Source organism: Papaver somniferum, unplaced genomic scaffold (genome assembly GCF_003573695.1).
Source record: "Papaver somniferum cultivar HN1 unplaced genomic scaffold, ASM357369v1 unplaced-scaffold_21, whole genome shotgun sequence".
Classification (NCBI taxonomy): domain Eukaryota; kingdom Viridiplantae; phylum Streptophyta; class Magnoliopsida; order Ranunculales; family Papaveraceae; genus Papaver; species Papaver somniferum.
This window is the reverse complement of record NW_020631041.1, coordinates 16,945,897-16,962,692: the sequence shown is the minus strand read 5'-3', so window position 1 is coordinate 16,962,692 and position 16,796 is coordinate 16,945,897. Positions and strand designations below refer to the sequence as shown.

Below are 16,796 nucleotides of genomic sequence, written 5' to 3'. Positions count from 1 at the left end.
AAAAAAGATTGATGCATAATGCAGTATGCATCCATATTTACGGATGCATATCAGGTTATGCATCTATTTTCTCGACGTATAAAAGATTGTGCAACAATTTTCTCGATGCCTAACGCATTATACAATCATATTTTCGGATGCATAACAGGTTATGCATCCATTTTCTCGAATGCATAACATGTTATGCAGATATTATTATAAGTGCATAACGTGTTATGCAATCTTTTTTTTTGTTGGTTTCAATACTAACAAAAAGTAGCTGCATAACGTGTTATGCAACCATTCTCTGTACTGCATAACAAGTTATGCAAAAAAAAGGTTGCATAACTTGTCATCCACCTACAATAATAGCTGCATTACGTGTTATGCAACCATTTTCGGGACTGCATAACAAATTATGCAACATATTTTTTTAGATGCATAACACCTGCAGCACAACTTTTTGTCGATCTCCAACCACTGTTAACAGCATCTCAACTTCCTTCCCAACATCTTCCAGCATTAAGACCATAGCTAACCGACTAACCAATTCAATCAAATTAATCAAAACTCTCTCTAATCCAAATTCTAAGTACGTTCATACAAGATTTAAACATAAGCAACATTTTATCCATATGAACAATTACAACATTCAGTAAGCAAATAAAGAATTAAACAAACATGTTATGTAATGGGGCCTCTGCCATCCCGTTTAATCAACATACACAACATAATGATTGGTTGATTTCATTTTAGAAAACATAATTATGTCATGAGAACCCAAGCCAAATAAACCATTCTTCAATCTACGTATGCATAGTGTTCCTACGGCCTTACTTTGTGTTATTGCTGACCCCCATTCTTCAATAACTGGTCGGTCATGCTTTTTCTCGAACACTTGATGTACGTCACTGACAATGGAGAGGAATTGCACATCAATTCCAACAACAACTGAAATATATAGACGTATCAAAATCATCACAGCAACAATCTTCTTCTCTTATTGTCTAAAAAGTTCCCCCTAAACCTCAAATTACGACTACATCTTGTATGGACTTGATACATTCCACTGTCAAAACCCGTGAAAACTCCCTTGTTTAGCATAATTAATTTCACCAATTTTGCTGGCCATAGGTGAAACCAATTGAACCAGCACATTCGAATTTCTTCTTCAATTAGTTGTAACGCTCACGGAGCTAATACCAGCGAATCCCAATTTAAGACCATAACTAAACGACTAACCAATTCGTCCAATATAAATCTCCACTTCCTTGACCAAACTTCAAAATACAGATTCACACTAAAACCCATGATTCAAACAATCAATAACCCATGATTCAATTCCATAGCATCAACGCAACACCTTTCTTCACCTAATTGATTTGTTCTCAAATTCAGACCCAATCAAGACACCACCGTGATGATTTTCCCATCTGATTCTTCATCTTTTCCTCCACAATCTCAATCACTACACCCAATCTCCATTACCACCACCACCATTACAGACGAAGTCAGAAAAAATAGTTCAGAGGAGAAGAAGGGGGAGGCGCAGTGATAGTGGGATACGAGAGATTGAAGGTTAGAAGAACAGAAAAGACCGAAACCTAATTTTAGAAATTCTGGGTGTGAGAGATATTTTACCCTAAAAAATGAGCGCGCGCCTGAGAATTTCTGAGCGTGGATTTCATAGTGAAAAGAATCTATAAAATGGGTCTCCCCGTAGTTTTCACTTTTACGATCCCTTTATAGTTGCAATTGATAAGGACCTGCCATACCATGTAGCCTACTAATAGGAGATGCACTATATGCGTAATCTTGGAACCACTATACTGTAATTATTTATGGGTTTTCTTAAGCTTTTGCTGAAATACGTAGCAGGACTACCGTATAATGTTTGGAGTTTTATGGAAGTTTAAATTCAATTCGGAAGTTGAGTACCGATCATGTTAAGGTTTTTTTTTCCTAATTAATACGTAGGGAAAAAAACACATGTTTTCTGCGAAAATAAAACAAAAAGATAAATAAAATCGGCACATAATTTCTATTGTGTCTCCATCTATTCAATATAATCGCGCCGCCACGCCAAATCAAAAATGTATTGTCACTGGCGGATGAAGCTCCGCGCACACCAAATCAAAAATGTTTCGCCATGGGGCGGGGCAAAGCCCTGCGCACACCAAGTTAAAAGAAAAGACGTATTTAATGTGTTCGGGCTGCCACGCTAAATCAAAAATGTATTGCCACGGGGCAAGGCGATGCCTCGCGCACACCAAATCGAAAATGCGTCGTCACAGGATGGGGTGAAGACCCGTGCACACCAAATTAAAAGAAGAAAAATGCCCGGTGCGTAGCACTGGCACAAATCTAGTTATTATTACAGTGTTTACGAAGAAGAAACACCACTGGACCAACCAGTACTTCGTACGTGAAGAGTGCAACTATCATGGAAGAAAGTGTGCATCAGCATTCAGCAGTGTAATATATATTATCACAATGTCATCAATGTCATGCATTAAGATGGAGTACCCTAATGTACCCGAAGGTTCGTCCAGTGTTTTAAGAACCTTAGAGGGTTTTCCACTGGTTCGTCCCATCCCCTTATATGCTTTTCCTCGGTTATTTTGGGCGTCAATATAGAATCATTATTCATTTAGCTGGTTCCTCATTAAATGTAGTAGTATTTCTTAACGTGTGCCTTGAACTTTTTTTCCAAAATGGATAAGATTACAGTATCACAAAGGAAAATCGAGTGCATCGTGTTAATTAGATATATTTGCTAACAAACGTAACAAAGAACATTTAAGCAAGTCTACCATGTATGAACCACAACCTAGCTGTCTAATAAAATACTTTAAACAAGAACAAAAACTAGTTGTCGACTACTACACCACCGACATTATCGACAACAAGAAAATGTCTCTTTCAAGTCTCCACCACTACCTGAATGAAGCATGAATTTTTCACGTTCAGTTACTCGTGTTTTTTTTTTTTTTTTGATAAAAGAAAATTTCATTAACTTTAGGAGCAAGAAAAGTTTTGGTCTACTGACAAAAGATTACGGACTTCAGCCGGATAATTATTATCTGCTTCAATATCATTGGCAGACTGTCTAACCAACTTTGATATGAGATCATCCACCTGATTATCATCTCTACTAATAAAATTAAAGTTGCAAATGCTAAACCTAGAAGCTAAATGCTTAGTTTCTTTTAATATTCCCATTTGAATAAGAAGAGAATTTCCTATTATTGATTGGATGACCAGTTTTGCATCAGCTTCTACTTGAATCTTCATTAGTTCCTGTTATCTAGGCCCGACTACCTAAATGCTTTATCATGGCTAGACCAGCACTGCGGGCATTAATATCAAAAGTTTTCTCCAGTGCATGCTTTGATGTCCAGATTAATGATGGGATCCTAAGACATATATCTGCATTGTTGTATACAATTAGTGTCAAGAGTACTACACTTTCTAACGTGTAAGCTACATTTTGATCCATTTGCTGCTTTGCATCTCTGGTAAAAATGGGTTTTACTTTGATCTTGGCGAACGACCACCATATTTTGATGGCCCTGTAGTCTTGAATTATCAAAGAAAAGAAAAAGAGACATTCACAGAATTTGACACCTAACAAACAGAAAATTAAGAATTATCAAAGAAAAGAAAAAGAGATATTCATGAAGGAACATAAGGGATGGGAGTCGCTAGCAAATACAAATATAGATGGCCGACAAATAAAAAATTGATTTTTACAACTATTTACTACAAAAGTACTTAACGATTGTCCTGTGATTTCATAGAAAATTTATGAACAGAGAAGAAGAGGGAGTAGATTTATACAAAGAGGAACAATGGTGGTACACTTTTAGTTCAGAAGATGTGTCGATAAATTGATTTTTAAATTTCAGTTTTCTCAGTTGTTGATTGGTTTCTAAGTTTCGATATCTTCTTCTGCAGGTCCAGATTTGATCTCTGTTCAGCCTCCAAAGCTCGTTCAAGCTTTTCAAGTATTTCGTTCAATGACAAGATTTGTAGTATCAGTATAAGGTTTAATAAGAGTAAAAATAGGATCAATCTTGAAATTTTGGAAGTTCCAAAAGAGTAAAACATTGATAAAATTTATTATTAGAGTACCTTAGCTGCTCGGGCACTCCACTCTCCCATTATAGCTCTCAGTCTCTCGTTTTCCTTGATATACTGTTTTACAGTTCAAGACAACAATTAACATTAGCAAAACCATTTCAGATGGTAACTGAAACTTTTGTATTGGTTAGCTTCTTGTAAATGAATAAACAAAAGAAAATTTTATCAATGACACTTGACAAAATAGCTGGGAATCATTATAACAGCTCGGAACTGGTGAAGTACCTGACTGTTAGTTGCGTAAATTTTTTGGACTTCCAAGTCCTTCTCAGCAATCAAATTACGAGCAAGACGTAACTCTGACTGTACTTGATTCATCTGTGAATGTGTAAGAATGACTCCTATGAGCAAGACCAGAATAAACGATTTCCTCCAAGGAAAAAATTTGTGAATTCATAATTTACCTCAGCAGATAGTGCTCGTAATTCTTGATCCCGAGCAGCTAATAGATGGGCTAAATCAACCTGCATAAAGAACAGAACAGTAAATCATTCTGTGCCCTAATCTCATCCCAACATGAAAAATCCTTTCAGACAACATAAATACTGAAGGAGACCAGAGAAGTCTGAGATTTTCCTGTTATCTGAATAGTTGTTCAAGGTATCAAGAGAAAAACTAGATCAACATGAAAGTAGCTTACGCTACCTGGGGTGTGCTTCCGTCGTCAGAGCGTTCATATTTACTCAAGCATTCTTGCAAGCGAAGAATCTGTTCTCAATCAAAATGGTTGATAGTAATTTAAAAAGGAGTACCACCTATAAGATTTATTTAACCAGGTCAAAATTGCCACTCCAATATAAAGGATTTAACCTATTCACTTATATGTACCTCCTCACTCAAATAATGAATGTTTTCCCTTTGATATTGCAGCAACGCCATTTGCTGATCAGAAAGACGACCACCATCATGATACCTGTATAATAATAAATTATAAATATAACTTCTCAGTTGATCAAGCATTAGCTAAACCTTCAAACAAAATATAACTTCTTACAAGATTTTTAACTTCTTACAAGATTTTATGTTTACCCCCATCAAATATTCTTCCAAGCAGAAAAGTAAATGAATTCAGCCATTGATGCAAATAGGAAATAAAAATATGACCTACCTAAATTCTTCCAAGGGACTTGCTGGCTGAAGCGCAGAGTATAACGACTTCAAAACATCGGGCTGAGAGTTCAAACAATTGTACTGATGGACATAAGCTGCAATAACCATGATAGGTCAATGGTTAAATGTACTGCTGGAGATACATAGCATAAATATTTATCGTCCAAAACAAAATGAAAACCTGGAGGCTTAATTTTATAGAATGCACGCGGTTCAGTATTGACTCTGGACAGAGATGTATCAAGTAAATTAAACTTATCACTATGTGGTTTACAAAGTTAATTTCGCTCCTCGTGAAGAATCAAGTTCCAATAGTGATTCTTGCTAAGTTGCTAATGTGTAAATTGTAAAACCAGCCTAAAAGAATCTAACAGATACACAAAATTTATAAGAATATTTTCAGGAAAACAAATATGACATTATAATTTGTTGAATGATTTATTGAAACCAAAAAATGGCCTCTTTCCAAGAAGCTAATATTATCCTAAACAGATAATGTGGAGTAGATAGCACGAAAAACCTTACAGCTACAAACTTACCAATGTAGAGACCCATAAAAGATGCAGCACACACGACTTCAACCAAAATAATTATCCTGCACATTAGAAAGCCATAAAAGAGTATTCCACAACAAGGAATTAATTTACGAACAGATCAGGAAACTATAGAAGAAGAATATCATAGCATACCTCAGCAATGCAGAGAGAGAGAGGATACCAAACTCAGGTTGCCATACCATTACAAGTAGCATAATACAAGTACCTGAAACATTAATGCAAGGAACATATGACGCAGTCTTAATAGAAACAAAATTACATGGAATTTACCAACTACATACACAAGTCATTTACAACATAAATGCATAAGCCCTCAAGTTTGTCATGAAAGATTAGCATTAGAATGCGACAGAACTATGACAGAGAAGGTCTTGAAGGTGTACACGTCTTATGTAGGTGAACAATAGAAACTAAAATAAAGACAAGAATGGCGTGTTTGGATGGTGGGAAGGGAATCCTATTCCATGAAGAGGGGGAATCCTAAACCCACCATATCCCCTGGGTTTCGAATTCCCTTATGGGAAATCATATTCCTAACCACCCTCTATTCCTAATTACCAAACATGGGAATGAAATTGTATTCCCAGTAAATTGATTACATTCCCTCCAACCAAACACGCCACGAAGGTGTTACTAAAGGACATACTTAGTATGGCAAAAACCAGAACAATTTGTTGAGCAATAAGACAAACTTCCAATGAATGTTCTTCATTTGGACTAGTATAAGATCAGAAGGAAGCATCACATATCCAAATGAATACCAGATTTCTTAGTACATAGTTTTATTTTCGTATCACATGTGAAAGTAGCAAAGACTGTGTTGCAATGAAGATGCTAAATGTTTCTAATAACAGAAAGAGAGAAACACACCGTATGTAATAGTAGCAAAAGGAAGACGCATAATATGCTTCAATTTCTGGCTGAAAACATAGTAACCCTACAAAATCAAATAGATGTTTGTCATGCTTTATAAAAAGAAGCAGCTTGAAGCATCAGTAAGACTCTGACAGTCAGCAAAGAGATCAGCACTCTCACATGTTCAGGGTACTAGATAAACGAGCAGATTGTTTCATAATAAACCTCATAAAACGTGAATTTCACAAGTCATAACTGAATATGGTAAAGCTGAAAAACCTGGGTGATCGCAGTGAAGCTCAAAGGCACGGGATAAATGAGAAACTGAACGGAGACACAACTTACTGACAAACTGATTGTGCGCAACAAAAAGCAAAAACTACCCAATCTTTCTATTCGAAACAATGATCACCTCTTTTACTAGTAAAATGCACAGACATATCTTATGGTTACCCCAATTGTTCTCATCTATGAAAGTTTCCTAATGTTTTTAACTGGTAGCTCGTAAGATCCTTATTATACATCCTTTAGCTTGCTGTTCAAGTAGCAGAATGTTTCTGTGCTGTTTTTTGCCATCTAATCTATCTGGTATGCATTGCTTATCTTAGTTTGTGACATACTCTTTCTTAGAACCAGGCAACATTTGAATATATACATGTCAAAATAAAAACATGAAATATAAGAATTACCTGCAACCGTACTTTCTGAACTTCATAGACCAGATATTGTTGAAATATTCCTGAAACGATATTAAAATGTGAACCGATTGTAACCAAAGGAAACAAAACACTCAGAGGCATAACCACTCAATCGAAACGAAAAGCTGATACAGGACAAGAAGTAAAAATTTCAGTAAAAGAATGACCTGTTATTAATAAAAGAGCAACATTACAACTGCAAAGTAATGGTGCAACAAATCCTTGTATCCCAACAAATATCCATGGACTGGCTATAGCCACGACACCGTAACCTGCCTAGAAATTCAACAACTGTTAGCTCTCTAAGACTAAAACAGGTCCCATTTAAAACCAAACACATAAAAGGGATGCATAACAAACAACATTGGTGTTTCCCAACACTCCATAATTACAATAACTAACAGTAACAACCAAAATCAAGTAAATTATCAATACTTGCCAAGAGAAAACAGTAGACAATATTGGCAACAATGCGTGTAGGTTTGCGATGACCGTATAATGGAGCTTCGTGTAGTATGTCCACAAACCTACATCAACACACACAATACAATCAGTCATCAGTATTTGAAGAAGACAGAAAGATAGAGTAAGACAATGTAGGGATAATTGGAAGTGAAATTCACAAAAACATCATCAATTCCTCCAGAAACACTATCAAATCTTATTATTGCAAGATCAAAAAAATTAAGCTCAATTGTAATTTATAATTAACCTAATCTGTTCATATGAACTCAAAATACACAGACACAATCAATAGAATCTCGAAAATTCATAAACAATTAGATCTAGGTCACCAAAAAAATCATGAAAAATCGTAAAATAAATAAATATAGGGAAACTTACATATTATTCTCCTCGAATGAAATGGATGTAGAAGAAGAGTGTCTATCGTGAGACATCTTCTTCGTCTTCGACTTGTTTCAGATTTCCTTTCGTCGTCTTCTTCTTGAATTTCTAATATACTACTGAGATTTGAGATTTTTCTTAATATTTACAGAAATAAAAATATCTCAACGGCAATTCTCAACGGAAATTCTTACCGACGTATGATTGTCTCTTTTTTCTTTTTCTGTATTTGTTCCTGAAGAGACTACTTTGGGCCATTAGTGATCATGAATGGTTTTGTCGGCTCAGTCTTCAGTCTCTTACGTAGGCCCAGTTACTCATTTTATGTCCAATCCATGCTCCACTATATGGGCTAGGTCCATGAAATTTAGTCCAGAACCCGCATCTAGACGCTTATGTGCTGAAAGATTCATAATTCTAAATCTAGTGTCTAAATGCGGAACTGATACAGCTTCTGAGGTTCATAATTCTAAATCTAATGTCTAAATGCGGAGCTGATACAGCTACTGAGGGAGGGATTTTTCAGGCAGAATCATTGGCCACTTACAGGTTTGTGGGGCCTGCACCCACTGGAAATTGACGAAGGGCCGCATTTTTGTGGTGGGTCCCACAAGCGGCCACCGATTCTGGAGGAAAAATCCCTCGATTAGTATATCATTTTTGCGTCTAAATGTGTTTCACTAAAATGATATATATTCTTAGCAAAAGTGAATCTTAATGCTTTCTGAAGCAGGATTTCTGTTAAGAGAAATTCTAGTCAATGTAAGATTTTTCTTTTTTGAAATATGTTGACTCGTCTGAGTTTAGTTCACCTGAATTTGATGATGAAATATGACCCAAATACTATGACAGAGTACGGTTGGTAGACATTTTCGAACTAACCAGGCATGTGTCCGACGAGTCATGTACTCAAATATCTCTGACTCAAATGTATGAGCTAACTCATATCTCGTATCAGAGATTATAAAACGAAAATATAAATGACCTGTAATCTTATTCACACTAAGTAGATGCCTAGTCAGATTTAAATCCAAAGAAACCAAGTGTAAAATTTGGTCTCCGCATTTGTCACGGAAGAAACTTTGGGCCATTTATGACCTTGGTTTTTGGAGGCTCAATCTTTAATCTCATATGCAGGCCCTGTTAGCCATTTTATGGAAATTATCATAAAATAAGGGATAGGCCAATGCAAAGTTACATTTTGGATTGTACACAAAATTTTGCCTCCCTAAAAAGAAGAGACAACTGGTTTATCAGAATTCCAAAACAAAAAATAAAAGTTTTGTTAACTTGTTGCACAAGTTAAGGGTATAAATTGGTTTTTTATTTTTGTTTTCATAAATTTTCCTTAAATACCTTTACAGATCTATACTTTTATTTTACGTTTTTTTTCTTCTTCCTCCATGTTCCGTCTCTTCCTCTTCCCTTGAATTCTTTGTTCCAAGTTCTTCTAAAGACGATTGAAAAATAAAAGTTAAACGTAAATACCCCATCTGGTTTAGGGCTCGGTAGTCAATTTGGTTCCTTCGTCATTGTTAGATTTCTGAAAATAAAATCAATTTGGGTTTTAGGGTTTGGTATTCTGATTGGGCTTTTCCATCATAATTAGTAGTTAGATTTCTGAAAATAAAAATCAAGATGGTGTTGGTGCAACCCAAACTTGTAGCAGATTCTTTTTGTTGTTCACTACACCATTTTTTTCCCGATTCGAAACGGGTTTCCAGCGTTACGAATCACGGTTGTAATGGTTACAGACCGTTACGAATTGTAACGGCTCTGTAACAGAAAATAGCCGTTACTACGTGGTACTCTCGTGCGAGAGCCGTTACGAATTTATTTAGTAACAGAACGTTGTAACAAGTTGAAGCCATTACGAAATTTTTGGTAACTGTAAAAAATTATTGCCAGCAATGACCAATTTTGACCAGGTCAAGGTTGACGGGCAGCTCATTCTCGGCCGGAATACGCCGGAATTCCAAATAACCACCTGCATACACCTTTCAATTATCTTTCACAATCAACAATATTTTCTTCAATCAAATTCATCTCCATTCAATCAATTCTTATCACATTCAAATGGATTCATACAACGGATTCATACAAAAAAGAACTTAAATTCTTCTAAGTACCAAATGTTATTTGTTACGTATCAAATACTAGGGGAATGTATACTAAGTATCAGTTCATAGAATTTCCTATGTTCACAAATTCATCTAACTAAGAATGTACAAAGAAACTTACTGCAACCTAATGTCCACCTTGTTCTCCAACCTTTTTGCTCCAAACTTTTCGCAGCAGAGCATCATCCAATTAAACTGCAAACACAAAAAATATATACTTAGATGGAAGTATGCGCAGAAAAATCAGCCTTAAGTTATGAGGTTACTGCTGCAAGTAAGAGAAGTGGAGGATCATACTACATTAAGTTCTTGTTCATTTCGTAGAAACCTACTACATTAGGGAATACATAGAAACCTACTTCAGCTCCTAAGTTCATTTCATTCCCACTTGAAAATCACTATAAGTAGATCAATTGAACCGATAAGCTATGATAATTATCTCATCTATGGTTTTTCAGAATTATTATACATACCGAGGTTGTTACGCCAGCAAAGGACATAAATAAGAAAATTTGGAGTAAGCCTTCAAGCACAGCAACAGCTAGACCAACTTGAAGCTGCAAATTTTAAGACATCTCGTCAGAAATTCATGCATAAAGTTATAGATGAAAAGTATCTGCTAAGTTTAAACTTCATAAGCATATATACCAACCTATGTTAAAAGCAAATAAAACTTCAAAAAAATATAAATAGGGGAAAAGAACAATGAGAAATACTTACTGTGGTTTTGTAATAAAGAACAAGCCCATGATTTAGTCATCAAGAGCTTCAACTGAAACTGCAACCACTGATCCATTCCATCATTGCAATTGGTCCTGAAACAAAAAACTTCAAATATAAACTTAGTTAATCAAAGTATCTCAACCCATTAAACAAAATAATCAATTATAATTCACACTCAGCACCTGACATTCCGTATAACATTCGCAAATTCAATTTAAGCTCTAAAGCAAGGGATTGTACCCTCCATATCAGCACTAGCATAACACACATAGTAAGGTGTTAAAAATACACAACCTTTCAATAATGAGAACTAACAGTTCCACTCCGTTTTATGGTTACCATTGGATTTAAGTCAACTGAGTTCCACTAAATAATTACAACACTGGCAATTTCTAGTAAGGACATTACGGATTCGCAAAGAATATATTCACGAAATAAAACAATATATACCAACCAGTTGTCAAACAAAGTACTGAAATATTGGTGGTGGAATGGCTTACTTGTTTGATCACCTGTGTAGCAAAAGGCGGCGCCCAGGCAGGCCTAGGTGTCCGAAGGCCGCCTGAAATTTTGGGCGTTTTTGAAATTAGGCGTTTTGGGGCCTAGGCGCCGATTCTGACCGATTTTTTGGGATCTGAGCGCCGCCTAGTCCAAAACCCTTAACCAAACAGGGGAAAAAAATAAAAATTAGAAGAACTGTTTTCCTTGTCAAACGATTGAAACTTCAACGAAGGCCATAACTTCTGTTGAATCTTGAAGAAAATTAAGAAAACATGGAGGGAGGAAGAAGTGAGAGAGGTCAGTAATGGAGTGAGATGAATGGTAGAGAGGTGGAGGCGTGAAAAGAGATGAGAATCCTTATGTTTCTAGGGTTCAGTTTTAGAAAAAGGATAAATATGTTGTGAAAAGACAACTACACCCTTATAAAATAGGGTTTTTTTACGTGAATCTAACTAGACATAAATAATATATATTTTGTGTATATTTATATATATCCGCCTAGACCCCGGCTAGTCCCCGACTAGTCCTTTCAGGACCCAGGCCCCACTCAGCCGCCTCGCACCCGCCTTACGACTTTCGCTACACGGTTGATCACATTCCTCGTTCCATTCACCACATGCTCAACCATTTGTTCCTATTGATACATACAAAACACGACCGAGTTAGGGAATGAATAACTTACAGGATCATCAGTAACAAGGGAATAAGTACGAATAACACCTTGACATCCAATGAATACTATACAGAATAGCTACACCACTATCCCCAATGCTAGCAAAGTGGTAATACCTAATGTTGGAAGCAAGGTTCCCGCCAGCTATGTTCACAGTGGATCCAAGATCCTCACCCCTCAATGCTGGAAGCAAGGTACCTAAAAGACGGAGCACATAAGATGGAAAACAAATTTCACGGAGGTACCTAAAATAAGAATGCTTCAGGTCCACTATAACTAGGACATATACGAGAGATTACCAATTTTATATCCTCAAACAGATCAATTTAAATAAAAAAGTAGGTAATATGTACCTCAGTTCGTTAGTCAACCATCGTATTGAAGGCAGCAACCTCAATAATATTTGCTAGCTCAGCTCCTACCATTCCCTCTGCCATACTAGTGACTCCCCCTGAGGATTATTCTGATAAGACAAATCCACTATATTTTGACAAATGGAAACGAAGAACATCATCTCAAATTCCTCTAGATATGTTTTTGGAAGCTTTTCCCATGCTTACCCACATAATGCAAGCAGGAAGCATTGGACAAGGAAATGAAAAGTAATTGGTGGTCTTTCTTTCCTGAAAAATTAGAACAAGTAAATAAATTTAGATGCTCAATTTAACAACACATGAGAAAATGAAGAAAGAACGAACCGCTAAGTAAAGTTGCTCTCTTTTCTAGAAAATAAGCAAAGGGAGATAACAAAGTGAGAGCAATAATGTTTCTATAGACAGGGTAAACAATTTTGCTGACACCCATGTCTAATGCAAATCTAGTAACAATATGGAACCCTGCAAAACAAAACTGAAGAGCTACCAATGTTGTTAGAAATTTCATCTTTTTCGATGACGATGATAACAATGATCTCGACATCTTTGTAACTAGTTTTCCTTTGATGATCAAACAAACTCAGTTCTCTAACTCAAATAGCTTCTTAAACAATGCCACTATGGCATGTGCAACTTGCAAGATCAACTAAACAATGGCACATGGCAGGTGCAGTCGGAAGAGTCCATTCCAGGAACCATTCTATAAGTTTCAAAAGAGTCTTGTTCTAAGAGCCATGCAGCTTGCTGTTGTCGTACCATAACATATGAACATGATAAGTCTCAAGAAACCTGAAGCCTAAAAGAATAAGAAAAAAACAGTAACAAAGTAAATTCCACACCTCTTTTGTTCATAGCTCTCATGTACTCCTAGGCCTTCTCGACCTCTAGTCCATGCTTTCTTAAAAGGACATTATCTTTTTTCTCATACATCTGAAGTGTCTATGAGATAATGACAACAAGTCACTTTAACCCAACAACCCATCTGCCTCACCAAATTTTACAAAAAGAGTGATCAATATAAGCCCTATGAGACTCTACAAAATGAGTGAACAATATAAGCCATAATACACTATACCTCTTTCTTGGCAGCTTTAACTGCCTCTTGGTCCTACACCCGGAGAGCAAATTGTAAGTGTTAAAAGCGAAGCCCCGTAATTCTTTCAATTCATTTAAAGCTGACCTTGTAAATCAAAGTTAATAAAAGAGAAGCTTTAGAAAATACTTCATCTTAGCAATGCAGGACCTAACTCTATTGACAAGTAAATCATAAGATCTTGCTTACTTTTTTTTTAAAGCCAATTCTTCTTGCAACATATCCAGCTCCATCTCCAATCCCGCTTCCAACTGCTCCAGCTCCAATCCCATTCTTGACGACACCAGCTCCTCCTGTGGTTCCACTTCCAACTATAGCTTCAAATCCACTTTTCACCATTCCATTCCCTCATCAAACAAACGGCACTGCACCAACACAATAATGATTAACGGAAAAATGTTATAGTTGCCTCTACACTTCAATTCTGCTAACTACTTCCTAGTAGCTAGAGATAAAAAGATGCGGAAATTGTAGTATATATTGATAGTGAATCTGAAACATGAAGAAGCAATATCCATGCATCAAAAGAGGTAGCTCATAGTTAAGCACTTTAAACCACTGACAATGACGATGAAATTGAATCAAAGGGAAGTAAGTATTACCTCATCCAATTTATCTAACATTTTTAAGGCATTAGTTTCTTCTTTAAGTTTACCAAACATACTCGAAAACATGATGATTACACCTCCTTCTGTGAACAAACAGATAATCATGATAAGCAAACAAAAACCCTAGGATCCCACCTCTGAGAAATCAAATAACGTAAGAAGACAGTAGGGAAATACCGAGTTCAATAAAATAAAAGTGGAAGGATGGAGATTGAAGTAAACCTGTTTGTTGATTTCAACAGCAACAGCACGTATGTAACATTCCAAACAATACCAGTACGTCCATGGTAGAACTTACGAGGCATACCCTTATGAATAGCAAGGATCTCTTTGATTACAGCTTTGCCGATGAGTGTTCTTCTCAATCTAGTGATATTCATAGGGTTTTCTGAATTGATTTAGAGAAACATATGAGAAACGAAGCTAGGGTTTTCTAAATTGAGCGATATTTATAGGGTTTTCTGAATTGATTTAGAGAACAAATGAAAAAAACGAAGCTAGGGTTTTCTGAACTGAGTAATATTGATAAGGTTTTCTGAATTGATTTAGAGAAACATAATGAAATAACAGCTAGGCTTTTCAGTTGAGAAAAAAAGCAGAGGATAAATTTAGAGAACGAAAATGAAAACGAGTGTAAATCAATAACATATCTGTGAAATTGAAACTGAATCGAAACAGGTGAAACCCTAATCTCTTCAGGGGAGGCGATGAGAAGAGAAAGGAGAAAGAGAAAGGGAAAATAGAAATGGAGTGAGTTTACTCTTGGTCTACTGAAAATATCCCTTATCTCTTCAGGGGAGGAATTATCCTCTAGCATAAGTAAGCTTGGGTGGGAAAAAAATGGCACACAGCTGAACGACACACGCGAAGCCAATATCTGTTACTGGCTCTAGTGTGTCCAAGCGAGTGAGTAGCACGCGTAGAGAATTAGTCGGTTACATTTCGTAACGGCTACAACTGTTACAACCAGGTTGTAACGGCTTTTCGTAGCAGAAACGTTTGTAACGGCTTCCCGGCCGTTACGGATTTAGTTGTGAATCGGGAAAAATGAGGTAGTGGTTTATAGATATTGTTATGGATTTATTATTCTAATTAAATCCCCAAATATATAGATTTCATGTTTTTGTTTCAGAATAGTAGTGGTGATTAAGATTATGGATAAACTAATTAATAATGTGACCCATCATGATAACCAGAAACTATGTGAATCTTGAGAAAAAATCCCGAAATTATACGAATCTCCAGAAAAAAAATTCCGAACAGTATGATTATATGTGGATTCTAGTGGAATGATGAAATTGGAGATGATTTCAAGGTAAGAAGATGAAGAGATCACTTGAGCATAGTGAAATTAATCACTATCACCACCATTATTTCTGATCCCGTCAAGGCATACGAGTTCACTTGTCTCTCTCTTTATAAGCTTTTTTCGTCTTCCTATTTTCTTTACCTGTCCGACATTTTTAGTTTTTCTCTCTCAAAAATTTGTCACAATTTTTTTAATTTAATTGAAGGGTAGTAATGGAAAAATAAATCTTATTAATACGGGTGTCTCTATTAGTATTGTTTTATTAAAAAGATAATTAGTTAATAGGGCTTAATTTGTGCCCTAGTGCACAAGTTAACAAGACCTATATATGATTGATGGGACATTAAGTCTCTAATCGGTATATCTGAATATTAGACTGAGTTATAGAAAGTTCCAAGCCGGAACTCATTGCTCCTCGCTTTCCAATCGAGTAGGATCCGGGGAAAATTAAACTATCTATAATACAAAACAGAAGGGGTTTTGAGCATTGGGCGGTCAGATAATATTTTGAGAAACAAAAGTTGCATCCGACCATCCCAATCTCATCCCAGACAAAGACATCTGACGGATGTAAGATTTGTAACCTCCTTCAATTATGGATATATGTATTGACATAATTAGTTCCTCATCACTTAAGAAAATTAACGTGCCAACAAAAAAAATTCCTTACTAATTAAATGCTACAGCTATGTAAAACTCATATTTCTATTCAAAAATAAAAAATAAAATAAAAATTGACTCATATCTTTTTAAAATCGAATTAGTCCATCTTCATCAACCTACAAAGAATAAATAACATTAGGACACTTACGGTTATAACATGTAAAATCCTTATTTCTGTCATGAAATAAATTACCTATCATTCATCAACCTGCAAAGAACAAGGAAAAGATTGTTAAAAATACAAAATATCATTTTCATTTGACTCATTTTTTTTTTGGAAATAATCGAAAAATAAAAATAAATACATAAGTTGAGATCTATTCAAATAATGAAAAACTTTTCACTTCAATCATAGGCCTAATTTTAATTTTAGTGAAAAATAAATGCTATAATAGAGCCTATAAATGACCTAGCTAGGACATGTAGACTCGCAAGCTTGCATACTTTGCAGCCTTGCAAATGGGACAACAATCTAGCTTGGAATCGCATTCCTTTTCAAAGCTACATTGACACTGAAACCTCAATCTTTTCGTAAATCTCCCTG

The 16,796-nt window shown here is 35.8% G+C and overlaps 1 protein-coding gene and 1 long non-coding RNA gene across 11 annotated transcripts; both read right to left on the bottom strand.

Annotated features, from left to right (window-relative positions):
* Positions 1-3,598: 3,598 nt before the first annotated feature.
* On the bottom strand, positions 3,599-8,404 carry LOC113340170 (protein FIP1-like). Of its 2 annotated transcripts, XM_026585377.1 has the most exons (14): positions 8,186-8,404; positions 7,782-7,869; positions 7,510-7,618; positions 7,334-7,383; positions 6,660-6,726; positions 5,922-5,994; positions 5,772-5,827; positions 5,231-5,327; positions 4,951-5,035; positions 4,768-4,830; positions 4,527-4,586; positions 4,348-4,440; positions 4,114-4,176; positions 3,599-3,978 (listed from the first exon to the last, which is right to left on the bottom strand). In XM_026585377.1, exons 1-14 carry the CDS (start codon positions 8,239-8,241, stop codon positions 3,877-3,879), a joined length of 1,062 nt encoding a protein of 353 aa, XP_026441162.1. In that variant the 5' UTR covers positions 8,242-8,404; the 3' UTR covers positions 3,599-3,876. The 2 variants fall into 2 exon arrangements, with proteins under 2 accessions (XP_026441162.1, XP_026441163.1); XM_026585378.1 differs by lacking the exon at positions 8,186-8,404 and having other exon boundaries at positions 7,510-7,614; positions 7,782-7,866.
* Positions 8,405-10,229: 1,825 nt separating this feature from the next.
* Positions 10,230-15,045, bottom strand: LOC113339841. Of its 9 annotated transcripts, none has more exons than XR_003355160.1 (11): positions 14,503-15,045; positions 14,275-14,363; positions 13,862-14,037; positions 13,655-13,759; positions 13,419-13,561; positions 12,559-12,828; positions 12,322-12,403; positions 11,486-12,166; positions 11,029-11,136; positions 10,782-10,865; positions 10,230-10,503 (listed from the first exon to the last, which is right to left on the bottom strand). It is a non-coding gene; the product is annotated as an uncharacterized LOC113339841 (long non-coding RNA). The 9 variants fall into 9 exon arrangements; XR_003355161.1 differs by having other exon boundaries at positions 11,532-12,166; XR_003355162.1 differs by having other exon boundaries at positions 11,029-11,123; positions 11,532-12,166.
* Between the last annotated feature and the right edge of the window lie 1,751 nt (positions 15,046-16,796).